Here is a 19,255-nt window from a genome sequence, read left to right as displayed (position 1 = left end):
CAGCGGAGTGAAGTATGGATTGGAGTGGGGAGAGACAGGACGCACGGAGATCAGCAAGAAAGCTGGATAGGATAAATGCTTGGGTTAACATGGTTGCTGTGTGGGGAGAGGAAAGGGCGGATTTTAACAATGTTGTGAAGGTGGAACCGACAGGATCTGGGGACAGATTGACTACGTGGATTGAATGAGAGAGATGTGTCAAGGATAATGCCGAAGTTAAAGGCTTGTGAGTCAGGGAGCATGGTGGTGCTGTCTACAGTCTGTCTAGCTGCTTCTAGAGAAGCAGCGTGGCTCAGTGGAAAGAGCCCGGGCTTTGGAGCCAGAGGTCATGGGTTCAAATCCTGGCTCCACCACTTGTCTGCTGTGTGACCTTGGCCAAGTCACTTAACTTTCCTGTCCTCAGTTACTGCATCTGCAAAAGGGGAATTAAGACTGTGAGCCCCAGGTTGGGACATGGACTGTGTCCAACCTGATTAGCTTGTATCTACAGAGAAGCAGCTTGGCTCAGTGGAAAGAGCCCGGGCTTGAGAGCCAGAGGTCATGGGTTCTAATCCCACCTCCGCCACTTGTCAGCTGTGTGACTTTGGGCAAGTCACTTAACTTCTCTGGGCTTCAGTTACCTCATCTGTAAAATGGGGATTAAGACCGTAAGCCCCTCATGGGACAACCTGATCACCTTGTATTCCCCTCACCCCCAGCACTTAGGACAGTGCTTTGCACATAGTAAGCACTAAACAAATGCTATTATTATTATTATTATTATTATTATTACCCCAGCTTAATAAATGTCATTATTATTATTGTTGTTTTTATTATTATTGTTATTATTATTATTATTATTATTATTATTACAGTGAAGTAGTTTGGTCTAGTGGAAAGAGCACAAGCCTGAGAGTCAAAGGACCTAGGTTCTAGTCTCAATTCCTTCACTTACCTGCTGTGTGACCTTAGACAAAATACTTAACTTCTCTGCGTCTCAGTTCCCTCATCTGCAAAATGGGGATTTTTTTGGATGATATTTATTAAGTGCTTAGTCTGTGCCAGGTACTGTACTAAATGCTGGGGTAATATAAATAATAATAATGATGGCATTTGTTAAGTGTTTACTATGTGTGAAGCACTGTTCTAAGCGCTGCGGGGGGATACAAGGTGATCAGGTTGTCCCACGAGGGGCTCACAGTCTTAATCCCCATTTTGCAGATGAGGTAACTGAGGCCCAGGGAAGTTAAGTGACTTGCCCAAAGTCACACAGCTGACAAGTGGCGGAGGTGGGATTAGAACCCATGACCTCTGGCTCCCAAGCCCGGGCTCTTTCTACTGAGCCATGCTGCTTCTCTGTAGATACAATCAATCAATCAATCAATCAATCATATTTATTGAGCGCTTACTGTGTGCAGAGCACTGTACTAAGCGCTTGGGAAGTACAAGTTGGCAACATATAGAGACAGTCCCTACCCAACAGTGGACTCACAGTCTAAAAGGGGGAGACAGAGAACAAAACCAAACATACTAACAAAATAAAATAAGTAGAATAGATATGTACAAGTAAAATAAATAAATAAATAGAGTAACAAATATGTACAAACATATATACATATATACAGGTGCTGTGGGGAAGGGAAGGAGGTAAGATGGGGGGGATGGAGAGGGGGACGAGGGGGAGAGGAAGGAAGGGGCTGAGTGTGGGAAGGCCTCCTGGAGGAGGTGAGCTCTCAGCAGGGCCTTGAAGGGAGGAAGAGAGCTAGCGCGGCGGATAGGCAGAGGGAGGGCATTCCAGGCCCGGGGGATGACGTGGGCCGGGGGTCGATGGCGGGACAGGCGAGAGCGAGGTACAGTGAGGAGATTAGTGGTGGAGGAGCGGAGGGTGCGGGCTGGGCAGTAGAAGGAGAGAAGGGAGGTGAGGTAGGAGGGGGCGAAGTGATGGACAGCCTTGAAGCCTTACATCCTTATAGACTGTGAGCCCACTATTGGGTAGGGACTGTCTCTATATGTTTTCAATTTGTACTTCCCAAGTGCTTAGTACAGTGCTCTGCACGCAGTAAGCACTCAATAAATATGATTGATGATGATGATGGGTTCAAATCCCGGCTCTGCCGCTTGTTAGCTGTGTGACTTTGGGCAAGTCACTTCACTTCTCTTTGCCTCAGTTACCTCATCTGTAAAATGGGGATTCAGACTGTGAGCCCCACATGACACAACCTAATCACTTTGTATCCCCCCAGTGCTTAGAACAGTGCTTTGCACATAGTAAGCGCTTAACAAATACCATCTTATATACAGCCTCCATGCCGGCTGGGGTGTAGAACAGAAACATTTGTGCACAAGGCCGGCTGGGGATGGGGGTGTGGAGCAAATGGAAGCAGAAAGCATCCCTTGAGAAGCCCCGTGTTTGTTTCCTTTTTATTTCAAAATCAATAACGAATAACTTTTTTGTGGTATTTGTTAGGTACTCACCATGTGCCAGGCAAGGCTTGAAATCACATGTTTTCCCTTAGAGTTTTATTACTGAATAGACTTCATCTACTTTCATTATTGAGACAGAAAGGAAGACCAGTGATCTCACATCTGGGTTTTACCCGGAGAAGCAGCGTGGCTCAGTGGAAAGAGCACAGGCTTGGGAATCAGAGGTCATGAGTTCTAATCCTGACTCCCCCACATGTCTGTTGTGTGACCTTGGGCAAGTGGCTTAACTTCTCTGAGCCTCAGTTCCCTCATCTATAAGATGGGGATTAAGATTGTGAGCCCCACGTGGGACAACCTGATCACCTTGTATCCTCCCGGCACTTAGAACAGTGCTTCACACATAGTAAGTGCTTAACAAATGCTATTATTATTATTAGTATCATTATTATTATTACCCTTAACTCTGCTTCTGGTTTCCTGTGGGACCCTGAGCAAGAAGTCACTTTACCACTCCGGATCTCAGTTTTCTCACATGTAAAATGGGAATAACAGTAATAGCTGCCTCTCTCGGTTTCACAAGGACGATGTGAGGACAGAATGGGATAATTGATGGGAAAGTACTCCTGGAAGTGAAAAGCACCCTACAGATTATTGTTATTGTTATGATTCTTCTAGAATCCTGCCGAGGGAGGAAGTGGCAGTCATCCTCATGCAGGTTTTCTGATTGGGAACTAAACCTTAGAATGTGTCAGTGATTTGCTTTCACTTCCACAAGACTCCAGAGGCATTGGGAAGTGGAGAATTAAGACAGTGATCTGGACCATTCAGGATAAAGTGCTTGATTTCCCTGAATCAATCAAACATACTTACTGAATGCTTTCTGGGTCCAGAGCACTGCAGTAAATACTTGAGAAAGTACAATATAACAGACCTATAATATTCCCTGCTCACAATGGTGTTATAGTCTAGAGGGGCAGATAGACATGAATATAAATAAATAAATTACAGATATGTACAGAAGTGCTCTGGGGCTGAGGGAGGGGCGAATAAAGGGCATAAATCCAAGTGCATATAATAATGATAATGATGGCATTTGTTAAGTGTTTACCATGTGCGAAGCACTGTTCTAAGCACTGGGAGGATACAATGTGATCAAGTTGTCCCACGTGGGGCTCACAGTCTTAATCCCCATTTTACAGATGAGGTAAATGAGGCTCAGAGAAGTGAAGTGACTTGCTCAAGGTCACACAGCAAACATGTGGCAGAGCCGGGATTATAATAATAATAGCCCCCTACTTTCCTCCCCCTTCCCCCCCTCATCCCCCCACCTTACCTCCTTCCCCTCCCCACAGCACCTGCATATATGTATATATGTTTGTACGTATTTATTACTCTATTTTATTTGTACATATTTATTCTATTTATTTTATTTTGTTAATATGTTTTGTTTTGTTGTCTGTCTCCCCCTTCTATTCATTCATTCATTCATTCAATCGTATTTATTGAGCGCTTACTGTGTGCAGAGCACTGGACTAAGCGCTTGGGAAGTCCAAGTTGGCAACATATAGAGACGGTCCCTACCCAACAGTGGGCTCAAAGTCTAGAAGGGGGAGACAGAGAACAAAACAAAACATATTAACAAAATAAAATAAATAGAATAAATGTGTACAAATAAAATAAATAGAGTAATAAATATGTACAAACATATATACATATATACAGGTGGTGCGGGAAGGGGAAAGAGGTAAGGCAGTGGGGATGGGGAGGGGGAGGAGGGGGAGAGGAAGGAGGGGGCTGAGTGTGGGAAGGCCTCCTGGAGGAGGTGAGCTCTCAGTAGGGCCTTGAAAGGAGGAAGAGAGCCAGCTTGGCGGATGTGCAGAGGGAGGGCATTCCAGGCCAGGGAGAGGACGTGGGCCGGGGGGTCGATGGCGGGACAAGAGAGACCGAGGCACGGTGAGGAGATTAGTGGCAGAGGAGCGGAGGGTGCGGGCTGGGCTGGAGAAGGAGAGAAGAGCCAAAGAAGGAGAGATCCAGAGCCAAACACCTCAGTGCAGCCAGGAAAGTGGGACTCCCTAAGCTAATCAGAAGGCAAGGCATCAAAGATGGCTGCCGACGGCTCTTGGCCCTCACGACATCCCAAATTTGGACCCTTGTTTTTTTTAATCGAGAGGATGATTCCTCTTTTCAACCTATAAGCCAGTGTCGTCTGTACTCGGGACAGTGCCCTGGTTGAGCAAAAGGATTTTCTAATGAGGAGGAGCTGAATCGCTTTCTACATGTCACATTCTCCCTCCGAGTCAGTTCTCTCCAAGATAGAGTCTAGAGAAAAGCCAATGTTGGATCCTGGAGATTTTGTGGTCACTGGAGTTAGTGGACACCTGTGGCAAAGAAAGAAGCAACTATTTTAGGTGACCAGGGAGAAACCCATCCCTATAATCACGATCCACATGGTTCAGGCCCACCATTCTGTAGCCATTGTTGGAGATATGGATTAGCCATTGGTTGGACCCAATAATACCATTTCTTCTGTGAAATTCTTATCCTCTTAAATTCCAATTTTTAACATTTTAGATTTACTAACCTGAACACACACCCTTCCAAACAACAGAGAATTGACCTCCCGGACTGAGGCATTTTTTGAGCCTTAATCGTTCCCTTTTGAGTTTGTTCCTATCCCCCAACTAGGGCTGTCTGCATCGTATTTCAGTGATGAAAGCAGCCACCTTTCCTGGGGTGACATCATGTGTTTGTTCACTTTGAATAATATAGAGCTCTGGCATGGAAACCAGATGCAAAACTTGCCAGAACATGCAGTGCGATGAAAGATAAAAGATCTTAGGGTAGTTTTATAAACAGAGCTATGTCAAGCAAAATTTTGGCTCATCCTGGAGTCTTCAGAACAGACCACCCATCGTGGAACTCAGAAGTCATTTTATTTAATAATAATAATAATGATAATAATAATAGTGATGTTTTAATGCCTAGAGTGTAAAGAGACACTTTCTTTATAAGAGTTCAGAGAGATTAACACCATCTATGTCCACCTTCATTTTACCTTCCCTGGACTCTCTGGACACAAAATCTATCTGCCACTGAGTGTAAGATTCTTAAGGGCAGGGATCTTATCTACCAACTCTATTGTAGTGTTCTCTCCCAGGAGCTTAGTACAGTGCTCTATACACAGTAAGCACTCAATAAGTACTAAAGACTGATTGGTTGTTCCAATTTCCCCCATATAAGATCAGAGCAATGGTATTTGTGGCTTAAAAACTCCCTCCCAACAACCACCCTGGGATTAACTTTCAGTTTGTGAAGCATCATGACCTACTGGATAGAGCAAGGACTTGGGAGCCCGAAGGACCTGGGTTCTAATCCTGGCTCTTCCACTTGTGCCCTGGGTGACCTTGGGCAAGTCACTTAACTTCTCTGTGCCTCAGTTACCTCAACTGTAGAATGGGGATGAAGATCGGGAGTCCCATGGGGGACAAGGATTGTGTCCAAACTGCTTAGCTTGTCTCTATGCCAGAGCTTAGTACAGGTTCTGGCACATAGTAAGTGCTTAGCAAATGTCATTTAAAAAAAAAATATGGGCCAGATTAGTTATTTGTGAAGCATTTACTTTGTGTCAAGCACTGTTCTAAGTAACGGGGTGGATACAAGTTAGTACCTGTCCCTCCTGGGGTTCACAGACTAAGTAGGAGAGAGAACAGCTACTGAATTCCCATTTTACAGTAGAGGAAACTGAGGCACAGAGAAGTTGTGACCTGCCTAGAGTCACAAAGCAGGCAGAGCTGGGATTAGAATCCAGGTCCTCTGACTCCCAGGACCAAACTCTTTCCACTAGGACAAGCTCCTTCCCATCTTGGGCCTAAATCATCATCATCATCAATCGTATTTATTGAGCGCTTACTGTGTGCAGAGCACTGTACTAAGCGCTTGGGAAGTACAAGTTGGCAACATATAGAGATAGTCCCTACCCAACAGTGGGCTCACAGTCTAAAAGGGGAAGACAGAGAACAAAACCAAACATACTAACAAAATAAAATAAATAGAATAGATATGTACAAGTAAAATAAATAAATAAATAGAGTAATAAATATGTACAAACATATATGCATATATACAGGTGCTGTGGGGAAGGGAAGCAGGTAAGATGGAGGGGATGGAGAGGGGGACGAGGGGAAGAGGAAGGAAGGGGCTCAGTCTGGGAAGGTCTCCTGGAGGAGGTGAGCTCTCAGTAGGGCCTTGAAGGGAGGAAGAGAGCTAGCTTGGCGCGTGGGCAGAGGGAGGCCATTCCAGGCCCGGGGGATGACGTGGGCCGGGGGTCGATGGCAGGACAGGCGAGAACGAGGTACGGTGAGGGAGATTAGCAGCAGAGGAGCGGAGGTTGTGGGGTGGGGTGTGGAAAGAGAGAAGGGAGGAGAGGTAGGAGGGGGCGAGGTGATGGACAGCCTTGAAGCCCAGGGTGAGGAGTTTCTGCCTGATGCGCAGATTGATTGGTAGCCACTGGTAATCCCTCCACTCTCCCTGTCTAACCCACTGAAATGCCCGAGCCCAGACAGGATAGTCTGGGGCACCTAAGACCCAGCCTGGGCTCAGACACTCCTGCTAAACCCTGTCAGGCCAAGGGTTTCCAGAATCCTTCCTGGCTGCCACAGGGTTCAAGGATACCCTGTTACCTCTCAAAGGGCAGCAGAGTGGGTGACTAGACACAACCCCCCCACCCCCGACATTTTCTTTATGCTCGGGCTCTCTTCTGCCTCTCTGCTCTGTTCCTGGCATTGTGGGTGAGAGCGCAGGTCCTAGACTGACTTCTAGAGTCTTGATGGCTCAAAGCCTGGGCTGAAACCATAAACTTGTTGTGGGAAGGGATCACATCTCCCAGCATCTAGACTGTGAGCCCGCTGTTGGGTAGGGACCGTCTCTATATGTTGCCAACTTGTTCTTCCCAAGCGCTTAGTACAGTGCTCTGCACACAGTAAGTGCTCATTAAATATGATTGAATGAATGAATGAATGAACATCTCCAAACACTTAGTACAGTGGTCTGCAAACTGATCGACTAATTGACTTTGAGGTAGCCACGTGACATTGTCATTCATTTAATCAATCATATGTATTGAGCGCTTACTGTATGCAAAGCACTGTACTAAGCACTTGGGAGAGTACAATATAACAATAAACAACAACATGGACAAGTCATTTAACTCCTCTGTGCCTCAGTTTTCTCATCTGTATATTGATTCTCCTTACACTGTGATCCCCATTTGGAACAGGGACTGCATGAGAAGCAGCGTGGCTCAGTGGAAAGAGCCTGGGCTTGGGAGTCAGAGGTCATGGGTTCTAATCCCGGCTCTGCCTCTTGTCAGCTGTGTGACTTTGGGCAAGTCACTTCACTTCTCTGTGCCTCAGTTACCTCATCTATAAAATGGCGATTAAGACTGGGAGCCTCACGTGGGATAATCTGATCACCTTGTATCCCCTCCGGTGCTTAGAACAGTGCTTTGCACGTAGTAAGCGCTTAACAAATACCATCATTATTATTATTATTATCCAATATGATCAATCTGTACTTGCCCCAGCCCTTAAAGCATGGCTTGGCACACAGTAAATGCTTAACAAATAACACAACTATTATTATCATAGCTGATAATATCCATAAAAATAAACAGAGAAACTCATCCCTGTCATTTGAAGAGCCAAGGAGAGATAAAGGAAACTCTTCAAAGTTGAGAGGAGCAGAATTTGAAGCCCTATTTCCTTCCCTTGGAGAGCCATTTGAAAAGTCATTAATCAGGGAGAATCAGGGCACGGGTTCTTTCAGGTCATCCAGGGTTCAGATATCTGAACAAAACCAAATCTGGCCGATCACCAGTTCAGGTGTCCAAGCTCATATTTGTTCTAAAATTTAGCCTTGATTCCAGCTCCCAGAAGTTTGGAAGATCAACCTCTGTTCTGTGTATGGCAGAGAGAGGGAAGTTTCAGGGTGGGATATTTGGGAAAATATGAGGAGATTGAAAGTGGCCTTTGGATTCTAGTTTAGGTTTTCAGCCATCTTCTTTCCAGCGCTAAAACAGAGCAGGTAGGCAGGGTTTTCTGAACCTGTTTTCAAAGTGGCTTTTAGGGCTGGGCCAGAGACAACAAAGAGGAAACCTCCTTGGCCCGATGTCCTTTGGTCATCTACTTTGCAAAAGGGTTTTCATATCTGTGCGATTGCTCACACGTCTGCAGGGCGGGGCAGGATGGTGCCTCTGAGACAGTTAAGCCTCTTCCTTGTGAATGAGGGGATGCCCATCCCAAACGGATGGACTTTAAATAAATGAATCCAGTTCCTCACATCAGGAAGAAGGAAACTTAGGCTTTTCATGAGCCTTTTCAGCTTTGGGAAATTTTAAGTTCCCGCTTCATAAGATGGACAGCTTTCTCTTCCTGCCCCTGTGGTTTTACCTATTTCAGACCATTATGTCTTCCTTCCAATGAAGTTCTTTCCCCGGTGGGTTCTGCCCTAGTTTTATGTTCAGATCTAATGCGGGGAGGTGGATGTCTTGGAGAGATTCACATGACAGGAATCAACACTTAAAAAGAAAGGAAAAAGTGGAGAGGAGGGTTTAGAAAAAGCCACCTTGTCCCACCTCTAAGTCCAGTAAATGGTTGTTGAAAATTTCCCAAACCAATTTGCAAAACCATCCTCGTTGAGGCTGCTGGGAGTCTCACTTGGAATTAATTCTTGTGCCAGCTAAATAGTAGCTGAATTACGGTGATCATTAGCCTTTCCTTCCCCAGTTTGGACCATCCTCCCTCCTTACTCTCCTGCAACCAAATCAGCCAGACCCTTTTCCAGGAATCAATCCTCGAATGATTCTCAACCCCGCTGCCCACCCCTCCAAATGGTATCCACCCAACAAACACTCTTAACACTTGTTACTTTTCGTTATTATTTATTTTATTTATGGTGTTTCTTAAGGGCCAACTATGTGTCCAGCGCTGTCCTGAGTGTCGGGATAAATACAAGTATATCAGGTTGGACCCAATCCCTGTCCCCTAAGGGGCTCATGGTTAAGCGCTTAGTACAGTGCTCTGCACATAGTAAGCGCTCAATAAATATGATTGAATGAATGAATGGTCTAAGTAGGAGGGCAAACTGGTTTTGAATCCCCATTTTACAGTTGAGGAAACTGAGGCACAGAGAAGTTAAGTGACTTTCCCAGCCTCAGCACACATGGATAAATAGATATTCAACTGTACATTCAATTATTTAGTGTGACCTTGTATTCACAGTAAGTGCTCTATAAACACCAGTTACTGGCCCGTTGTTGGTTAGGGACCGTCCCTATATGTTGCCAACTTGTACTTACCAAGCGCTTAGTACAGTGCTCTGCACACAGTAAGAGCTCAATAAATATGATTGAATGAATGAACAGTATTTTATCCTAATGCATTCATACTATTTTATTCTTGTTTTTCCTCCACTTCCCACTCTTTGCAAATCATTTTTATTTAGTCCATCTCCCTCATGAGGTGGTCACTGCAGAAAGTGAGATGAATTTTCAAGTCAGCCTCCACGCCCCTTCATACACTCTCCCCTCTCCCCTTGATTCGTGCATTCATTCAATCGCATTTCTTGAGCACTCACAGTGTGCAGAATACCTTCGCCCCCTCCAATCTCTCATTCTCTTCAGACTCAATTCTGAAATCGTGAAGAGCATAGGAAAGACACCGATTATGCTGAACGTGCAGCTGACATACTTTCCTTTCTAAGTCCAGCTAGATTGGGGCCAGGCACAAAACCTTGGAAGCCATGGATGATCCTTCTCATTGCGCTGGCAGTGACACTGGTAGTGGCTCTAGTGATCGGCCTTCTGGTTTATTTTTTGGTGTATGGTAAGTACCTCTTGACCCCATTTATAGAGTTACATTTTCCCTTCTAAGTCTTTGGTTTGGGGCATTTTACATTTGCAGCCATGTTTTCAAGTGATTGTCTTGTTTTATCTGAAATTTACCTCATTTATGAATGAAAAGGACAAAAGTTGCCCTCTGTTTTATTCAAGTTGCATTCGCCCCTGTCTGTGGAATGACATTCTTGGGTCAACACCCTCTCCAATGAATACAGTGATGTGTAGAAGAAATCTGGATATAATTGGGATTTTAGAATTCTGGCTTTTTCCCCTCTTGCTGTCGGACTTGGGCTTTGATCCTCTATCTTTCTTAGATATTTATAGATAGGGAAAATATAATCTGTCTAGATCATGGTACTCCAGAGGGCAGGGAAAATATCTTCTTAGTCTTACTGTACTCTCCCAGGCACTTGTTCAGAGTAAGTGTTCAATAAATACCATTGATTGTTGTGAGTGTAAACACAGTAAATGGCTAAATATTTCAAAAAAAGGAAAGCACAGTTCTCTTGTTCATGGTTTCCTTTGGCAGAGCAATTCATCCTGGGAGTCATCATTATCTTCACACGACCCTGATTCTCCATATTAACCTGATGTATATCGGACCATTTCAGTTTGAGCTTCTGGATCAATCAATCAATCAATCAATTGTATTTATTGAGTGCTTACTGTGTGCAGAGCACTTTGCTAAGTGTTTGGGAAGTACAAGTTGGCAACATATAGAGACAATCCCTACCCAACAGTGGGCTCACAGTCTAAAAGGGGGAGACAGAGAACAAAACCAAACATACTAACAAAATAAAATAAATAGGATAGATATGTACAAGTAAAATAAATAAATAAATAAATAAATAAATTGAGTAATAAATATGTACAAACATATATACATATATACAGGATATATGTATCACACCATTCCAACTCAAGCTGTTTCTTAAGAGGACAGAGATTTTATACTCGTCCTAAGAGGGCATTGACCCTCAGAGGGCTTATTTTTCTTCCTAAGAGTAGTGGAAGGGTACTTCACCACACCACATTCTCTTTGTTATTAACTCCATTATTGGTGGTATTTATTAAGTGCTCCCCCTGTCCTTGTCCCACACTAGGCTTATATTTGAACAGGGCTGGAGAACAGCTATTTTGCTCCCTTTTCATAGATGAGGAAACTGACTATAAGCCCAATGTGGGCAGGGATTGTCTCTATTGTTGATTTGTACTTTCCAAGAGCGTAGTACAGTGCTCTGCACACAGGAAGTGATCAATATATATGATTGAATGAATGAATAAATGAGGCCCAGAGAAGTTAAATGACTTGTCCAAGGTCACACAGCAGCCCAGTGGCAAAGCTGGGACTAGAATCCACGTCTCCGGACTTCCCATCCTGTGCTTTCTGGTCCTGCTCTCAGTCCCTGGAGGCTACCTTGGCTTCCGAAGTCAGTCAATCAAATGTATTGACCACATACTGTGGCAGTGCACTGTAATAAGCACTTGGGAGAGAACACTATAGCAGACACATTCCCTGACCATAGTGAGCTTACAGTCCCATCAATTCATTGCCCATTCATAAACCAAAGCCCCTAATAGTAATTATTACAGGGCTATTTGTCAAGAGCTTACTCTCTTTCAAACCCTGTACTACATACAAGATAATCAGGTTGTACATGTACTCTATCCCACAGTCTAAGTAATTGATCAATCAATCATTGGCATTTATTGAGCGTTCACTGTGTGCTAAGCACTAGACTAAGGGATTGGGAGAGGACAATACAACAAAGGTAATAATAGTAATATTTATGAAGCACTGTCTGTCGAGCACTGCTCAAGATACAAGATAGTCAGGTCCCATATGGGGCTCACAGACTAAGTATGTTCATTAGTCATTGTCAGTCATATTTATTGAGCACTTACTGTGTGCAGAGCACTGTACTAAGCTCTTGGGAAGTACAAGTTGGTGACATATAGAGACAGTCCCTACCCAACAACAGGTTCACAGTCTAGAAGGGGGAGACAGACAACAAAACAAAACACGTGGACAGGTGTCAAGTCGTCAGAATACGATACAGGTATTAAATCCCCATTTTTCAGATCAAGTATCTGATGGAAGTGTCTTGCCCAACCTCACCCAGCAGGCACGTGCCAGAGGCAGAATTGGTACCCAAGCCCTCTGAATCCCAGCCCCATGTTCTTTCCACTAGGCCACACTGCTTCTCCTAATAGGATGTGATTTTCCATCCTTCTTTTGCTTTCCTTCCCAGTTCAGAAGCCACACTATTATGAAGTCACTTTCAAAATCCCAAGCATCAGTTACAACAGTGAATTGAAAGAAGAAAACTCCCAAGCTGGTAGAGATCTGAAGCTAAGGATCACAAATCAGGTAAAGCAAACTTTTCTTTTCTCCTATCAATTCTACTCTGGTGGATGCCCAGATTTCAATCCATCAGTCAATCAATCAGTAGTATTTATTATGTGCTTATTATGTGCAGAGCACTGTCTTAAGCGCTTGGGAAAGGACAAGCTTCTAGACTGTGAGCCCACTGTTGGGTAGGGACCGTCTCTTTATGTTGCCAACTTGGACTTCCCAAGCGCATAGTACAGTGCTCTGCACACAGTAAGCGCTCAATAAATATGATTGATTGATTGATTGATTGATTGATTGACAACACAGTGGATTTGGTGGACACATACTCCATCCACAACGAGCTGACAGCCAAGATGGGGAGACACAGGAATATGATTAAAAAATGTACAGATTCATTCATGGCAGGGGTCGACTGGTGCAGAATCTCCACTGGAAACAAGAGGGTAAAATGCAAGAAGTAGTGTGGCTTAATGGAAAAAACACGAGCTTGGGAGTCAGAAGTCGTGGGTTCTAATTCCGGCTCCACCACTTGTCTGCTGTGTGACCTTGGGCAAGTCACTTAACTTCTCTGGGCCTTGGTTACCTCATCTGGAAAATGGGGATTAAGTCTGTGAGCCCCACGTGGGATAGACTGTGAGCCCATTGTTGGCTAGGGACTGTCTCTATACTTCCCAAGAGCTTAGTACAGTGCTCTGCACACAGGAAGTGCTCAATAAATACGATTGAATGAAATGAATGAATAATCTGATTATTACCTTGTATCTACCCCAGTGCTTAAGACAGTGCTTGGCACATCGTAAGTGCTTAACAAATGCAGTCATTATTATTAAAGAGGTCTGATGAGGCACTCCTGCCTTGTTGATGTAGTTATTTCCCCATGTCTCTTCCTCCCTAAACGTAATCACTCCTCACCTCTCCAAAAGAGTAGATTTCTGAGCTCTTGGCAGGCAAGCCTGATGGCAATCTACTCTCTCTGGCCCCTTATCTAATCAGCATTCTCGGAAGGCATTGAGCTGTGGGTTCATTTGAGGTTAGGCCCGTGATCAGTCATATGCCACCAGGCAAGCTTGACAAGGCAATGATGATGAATAAGGAGTCCCAAGTGTGGAACCGCACATTACTACCGTGTCTGTGGTGTTTGTACAAACGATGTGCATTTAGCTTTAATTCTATTTGTTCTGATGACTTGACACCTGTCTACATGTTTTGTTTTGTTGTCTGTCTCCCCCTTCTAGACCGTGAGCCTGTTGTTGGGTAAGGACCGTCTCTATATGTTACCAACTTGTATTTCCCAAGTGCTTAGTAGAGTGCTCTGCATACAGTAAGCGCTCAATAAATACAATTGAATTCATTCATTCATTCATTCATATTTATTGAGCGCTTACTGTGGGCAGAGCACTGGACTAAGAGTTTGGGAAGTACAAGTTGGCAACGTTATAGAGATGGTCCCTACCCAACAGTGGGCTCACAGTCTACAAGGGGGAGACAGAGAACAAAACAAAACAAATTAACAAAATAAAATAAATAGAATAACTATGTACAAGTAAAATAAATAAATAAATAGAGTAATAGTGACTGAATGATTGAATGAACCTGGTGAAGGGGGACTTTATTTCTCAGAAGGAGTATCCTATGAAGAATATAAAACAGCAAGATCTAATGAGTTTCATTCATTCATTCATTCAATCATATTTATTGAGCGCTTACTGTATGCCGAGTGCTGCACTAAGCGCTTGGAAAGTACAATTCGACAACAGAGACAATCCCTACCCAACAATGGGCTCACAGTCTAGAAGGGAGCAGACAGACAAGACAAAACACAACAAGTAGACAGGCATCAATAGCATCAATATAAATAAATAGAATTGTAGATATATACACATCGTTAATAAAATAATCACCCATCCCCTTTTGTGGTTTAGCCATTTGTTATTAGGGTTTTTATTAAGCTCTTACTGTGTGCTACTCTGGATCTCTCCTAGCCATAATTCATTTTAATGACTGTCTTCCCCTTTAGGCTGTTCACTCCTTGTGGCCGGAGATGAATCTACCAACTCTCTAGTATTGTCCTCTCCCGAGTGCTTGGTTCAGTGCTCTGCACACAATAGGCAGTCAATCAATTCCATTGATCAACTGATTGAAGTAGATACAGAGATACAAGCAGATCAGCCCCAGTCCCTGATCCCCCAGGGGGATCACAATCTAAGCAGGAGGGATAGTAAGTATCTTATCCCCATTTTTACAGGTGGGGAAACTGAGGCCCAGAGACTTGCCCAAGGTCACCCAGCAGGCCAGTGGCAGAGGAGGGACTAGAACCGGGTTACCTGACTCTCTTACCGGTGCTCTACTCACTAGGCCAGGCTGTTGTTAGGCCATTTTTCACACTTCTCACTACTGAATCGATTTTCCATTGTGATCACCATCAATCGTATTTATTGAGCGCTTACTATGTGCAGAGCACTGTACTAAGCACTTGGGAAGTACAAATTGGCAACATATAGAGACAGTCCCTACCCAACAGTGGGCTCACAGTCTAAAAGTGATGTGATGTAATTGTGATGGACATGTATGTATGTCAGGGAGTGCAAGTCAAGGGAAATTACATTCCAGGTTCACAGTGGAACACAAACAGTAAATATCAATCACCAGGGCCTTGGAAGAGGTTCTCAAATGGTGTATTGTACTGTCCCAAGTGCTCAGGACAGTGTTTCTCACACAATAAACATTCAAAAAATACCACCCATGGATTGTTTGCTTTCCCAAAAGACCCTCCCACTTGATCCAAGAATTAGAGTCTCTACCAGAGTTTACCATGGTGAATTCTCTGTCTCAGAAGCCCTTGTGTGGGACCTCCATTCCAGTTTAGCTGAAAATATCAACCTTTGTTCACTATGCGATAGATGATTAATGAGTCATGCTCCTCCCTGCTTTGGGGACGCGGGCCCTCAGGGGGACAGTGGTGTGTCCAGACTTCAAATTCATTTTCAGAAACCACCCCATGGTGCATGTCGCAAGGCTTTCCCTACTTGAGTCATTTTAGGACAAGACTGATTTTAGGGAAAGGGGTCACTCGAAGTCACTGGGAAATATCTTCCGCTCAATCTTTTCCTTTCTTTCTCCAGGTGGATAAAGCGTTTCAGGAGTCGAATGTGAAGGTGCATTACCTCAATTCACATGTGGTGAGACTGAGGTAATCCCAAATGATTGGCTGCCAAGCTCCAGAGGAACCTCTGGGGACTGAGTCACATTCGATAATAATAATAATTATTATGGTATTTGTTAATCACTTACTATGTCCTGAGCACGGTTCTAAGCAGTGGGGGAGATACAAGGTAATCAAGTTGTCCCACATGGGGCTCAGAGTCTTAGTCCCCATTTTATAGATGAGGTAACTGAGGCACAGAGAAGTTAAGTGGCTTGCCCAAGGTCACACAGCAGACAAGTGGCAGAGCTGGGATTAGAACCCATGACCTCTGACTCCCAAGCTTGGGCTCTTTCCACTGAGCCATGCTGCTTCTCACATGGATAGTTGTATAAATGGGTCTTCCCTGTAAGAACACAAGGCAGAACACTTTTAGACTGTGAGCCCACTGTTGGGTAGGGACTGTCTCTATATGTTGCCAATTTGTACTTCCCAAGCGCTTAGTACAGTGCTCTGCACATAGTAAGCGCTCAATAAATACGATTGATGATGATGATGATGGCAGCATGCTGGGGATGCAGGAAATGGTCTTGTGGCCCCATCCAGTGTGAGGGAAAGAGGCTGGGGCTGCAGGGGGAATCTCTCTCTCTCTCTGTCTCTCCCTCTTTGTCTCTATCTCTCTCTGTGTCTCTCTCCTTTTCACTCTCCCTCATTCAGATGGTAAACTGGAGCTGAAGCATCAGGGTGGAAGGGGGTAGGGATTTTAGGCCAGGTCAGGAGACTGGGAAGGAACAGGCCAGAAACCCTCCATTTGGGGTCTTTTTAATCAAACAATCAATTATCAATCAATTATATTTATTGAGTCCTCACTACAGGCAGCTTTGATTGGAATCTCCCAGATCTTGCCATAGACCTGGAATGAGCGAGGCTGGAAATCCAGCTTGACCCAGATTGGGGTGGGGGTGGAGGGGTTCCAATCCATTAATCAGTCATATTTATTGAGCACTTATTGTGTACAGAGCACTGTACTAAGCACTTGGGAGAGTATACTGTAAGTGCTCTGCACACAGTAAGCACTCAATAAATACGGTTGAATGAATGAATGAATGATTGGTAGACACATTCTCTGCCCTCAAGGGACATAACAGATGTTAAAAATGATCCCCATGGCTCCCATGGAGTTAGTACTAATAAATAAACTGATAAATAGACTGATAAATAGTAAGAGAAGCAGTGAGAAGCAGCATGGCTTAATGATGAGAGCACAGGTTTGGGAGTCAGAGGTCATGGGTTTTAATCCTGGCTCCACCACTTGTCTGCTGTGTGACCTTAGGCAAGCCACTTAACTTCTCTGTGCCTTGGTTACCTCATCTGTAAAATGGGGACTAAGACCCTGAGCCCCGCGTGGGATAACCTGATTACCCTGTATCTATCCCAGCTCTTACAGCAGTGTTCGGCACGTAGTGCTTAAGAAATGCCATAAAAATAGTTATTATGATAAAAGTGTACTGATCTTCAATTAGGTCCTGGTGGCTTCCAATATTAACAAAATAATAACAAGAATAATAATAATACTTGTTATGTGCTTATTATGTGCAAGGCACTGGGGTAGATATGAAATAATCAGGTCAGGTTCCTGTCCCACATGGGGATCTCAGCCTAAGGGAAAGGAGAATGGGCTTGGGAGTCAGAGGTCATGGGTTCAAATTCCAGCTCAGCCGTTTGTCAGATGTGTGACTTTGGGTAAGTCACTTAACTTCTCTGTGCCTCAGTTATCTATCTAGAAAATGGGTATTAAGACTATTAGCCCCACAGTGGACAACCTAATCACCTTGCATCCTCCGCAGTGCTTAAAACAGTGCTATGCACATAGTAAGTGCTTAACAAATGCCATTATTATTATTATTATTATTATTTTTATTGCTGTTGTTATTATTAATCCCCATTTTACAGGTGAGGAAGCTGAAGCACATTGAAGTAAAGTGATTTGCCCAGAGCCACAAAGCAGGCAAGTGGCAGAAACAGAATTAGAAACCAGGTCCTCTGACTCCTAGGCCTGATCTCTGTCCCATATTTATTATAAGCATGTAGAGATGCTTCTAAAGATTTCTGATGTATGGTTATTGTTCCTGAAGATTAATTCACTCATTCATCCATTCCTCTGGATAAATAATAATAATGATGATGATTATGATAATGATAATGACAATAAACTTGTTTTGCTTTGTTGTCTGTCTCCCCTTCTAGATGGTGAGCCCAGTGTTGGGTAGGGACCGTCTCTATATGCTGCCAATTTGTACTTCCCAAGCGCTTAGTACAGTGCTCTGCACACAGTAAGCGCTCAATAAATACGAGTGAATGAATGAATGAATGAATGATAACAATCATAATATAATTTACAATGATAGTGGCATTTGTGAAACATATATTATATTCCAAGCACTGGAGTAGGTACGATGTAATCAGCTCAGATTCCGTCCCTTTCCCACATGAAGCTCACAGATTAAGGAGGAGGGAGAACAGATATTTAATCCCCATTTTACGGATGAGAAAAAGGAGGTACAGAGAAATTTAGTGGCTTGTGCAAAGTCACACAGCAGGCAAGGGGCAGAGCTGGGAACAGAATCCGGTTGTCCTCAACCTTAGGCTTGAGTTCTTTTCACTAAACTACTCTGTTTCTGATTTACGAATTGAAGGTTTGATGAGGGAAGATCTTTGTAGCAGGTATTTTAGCAGGTCTTTCATTATCTTCCCCAAATTTCCCAGAAGAGAGCTATTCCGACCATAGAGACATGAGCCACAGCAAGGGAAGGGAGGGACACCGCCTCTCCGTAGAATATGCTCTGGTTTCTTGGGGAGACTCTGAGCCATAAGCAAATGCAGTAAGAAAAGAGGCAGAACAGTCACTCTAGCTAGTATAAGTCGTGGGTTCAAATCCCGGCTTCACCAATTGTCAGCTGTGTGACTTCGGGCAAGTCACTTAACTTCTCTGTGCCTCAGTTCCCTCATCTGTAAATTGGGGATTAAGACTCTGAGGCCCCCGTGGGACAACCTGATCATCCTGTATTCCCCCCAGCACTTAGAACAGTGCTTTGCACATAGCACTTAACAAATACCATCATCATCACATTATTATTATTATTATTATTATTATTATTATTATTATTATTATTATCTCTGTGGGGTTTCAGGCCAAGCAGTGGTGGTGTGAAAGCAAACGTGTTGCTGAAATTTCAGTTTGCTTCTGCTGACAATGAAGTTGCAGTGAAGAAGAGAGCTGAAAACACTCTAAGTCAGAAGCTGCAGGCGGGCCCTGATTTCTTGGAAATAGACTTCGAATCACCTTATTTTAGAGGCAAGTGACTCTCAACCTTATCTCTCTCTGCCTCCTTTTAACTGTGGCAAATGGACTATCTTTAAGCTCTTCGAACTCTCTTTGGCTTCAAACGAGGCCTTCTCC

The 19,255-nt window shown here is 43.9% G+C and overlaps 1 protein-coding gene across 1 annotated transcript in view; it reads left to right on the top strand.

Annotated features, from left to right (window-relative positions):
* The first annotated feature begins 9,257 nt into the window (after positions 1-9,257).
* The window catches only part of LOC119938989 (transmembrane protease serine 11G-like), a 28,532-nt gene continuing 18,534 nt past the window's right edge, over positions 9,258-19,255 (top strand). Inside the window, exons 1-5 of the mRNA XM_038758774.1 lie at positions 9,258-9,292; positions 10,162-10,283; positions 12,550-12,668; positions 15,776-15,832; positions 19,033-19,150. Of these exons, the coding sequence (XP_038614702.1) occupies positions 9,258-9,292; positions 10,162-10,283; positions 12,550-12,668; positions 15,776-15,832; positions 19,033-19,150 (451 nt within the window). The remainder of the gene's footprint in view (positions 9,293-10,161; positions 10,284-12,549; positions 12,669-15,775; positions 15,833-19,032; positions 19,151-19,255) is intronic.

The sequence above is a fragment of the Tachyglossus aculeatus genome, chromosome 17 (assembly GCF_015852505.1).
Source record: "Tachyglossus aculeatus isolate mTacAcu1 chromosome 17, mTacAcu1.pri, whole genome shotgun sequence".
Classification (NCBI taxonomy): domain Eukaryota; kingdom Metazoa; phylum Chordata; class Mammalia; order Monotremata; family Tachyglossidae; genus Tachyglossus; species Tachyglossus aculeatus.
Note: the sequence above shows the minus strand (reverse complement) of the source record. Positions and strands in the feature narration are given on the sequence as shown.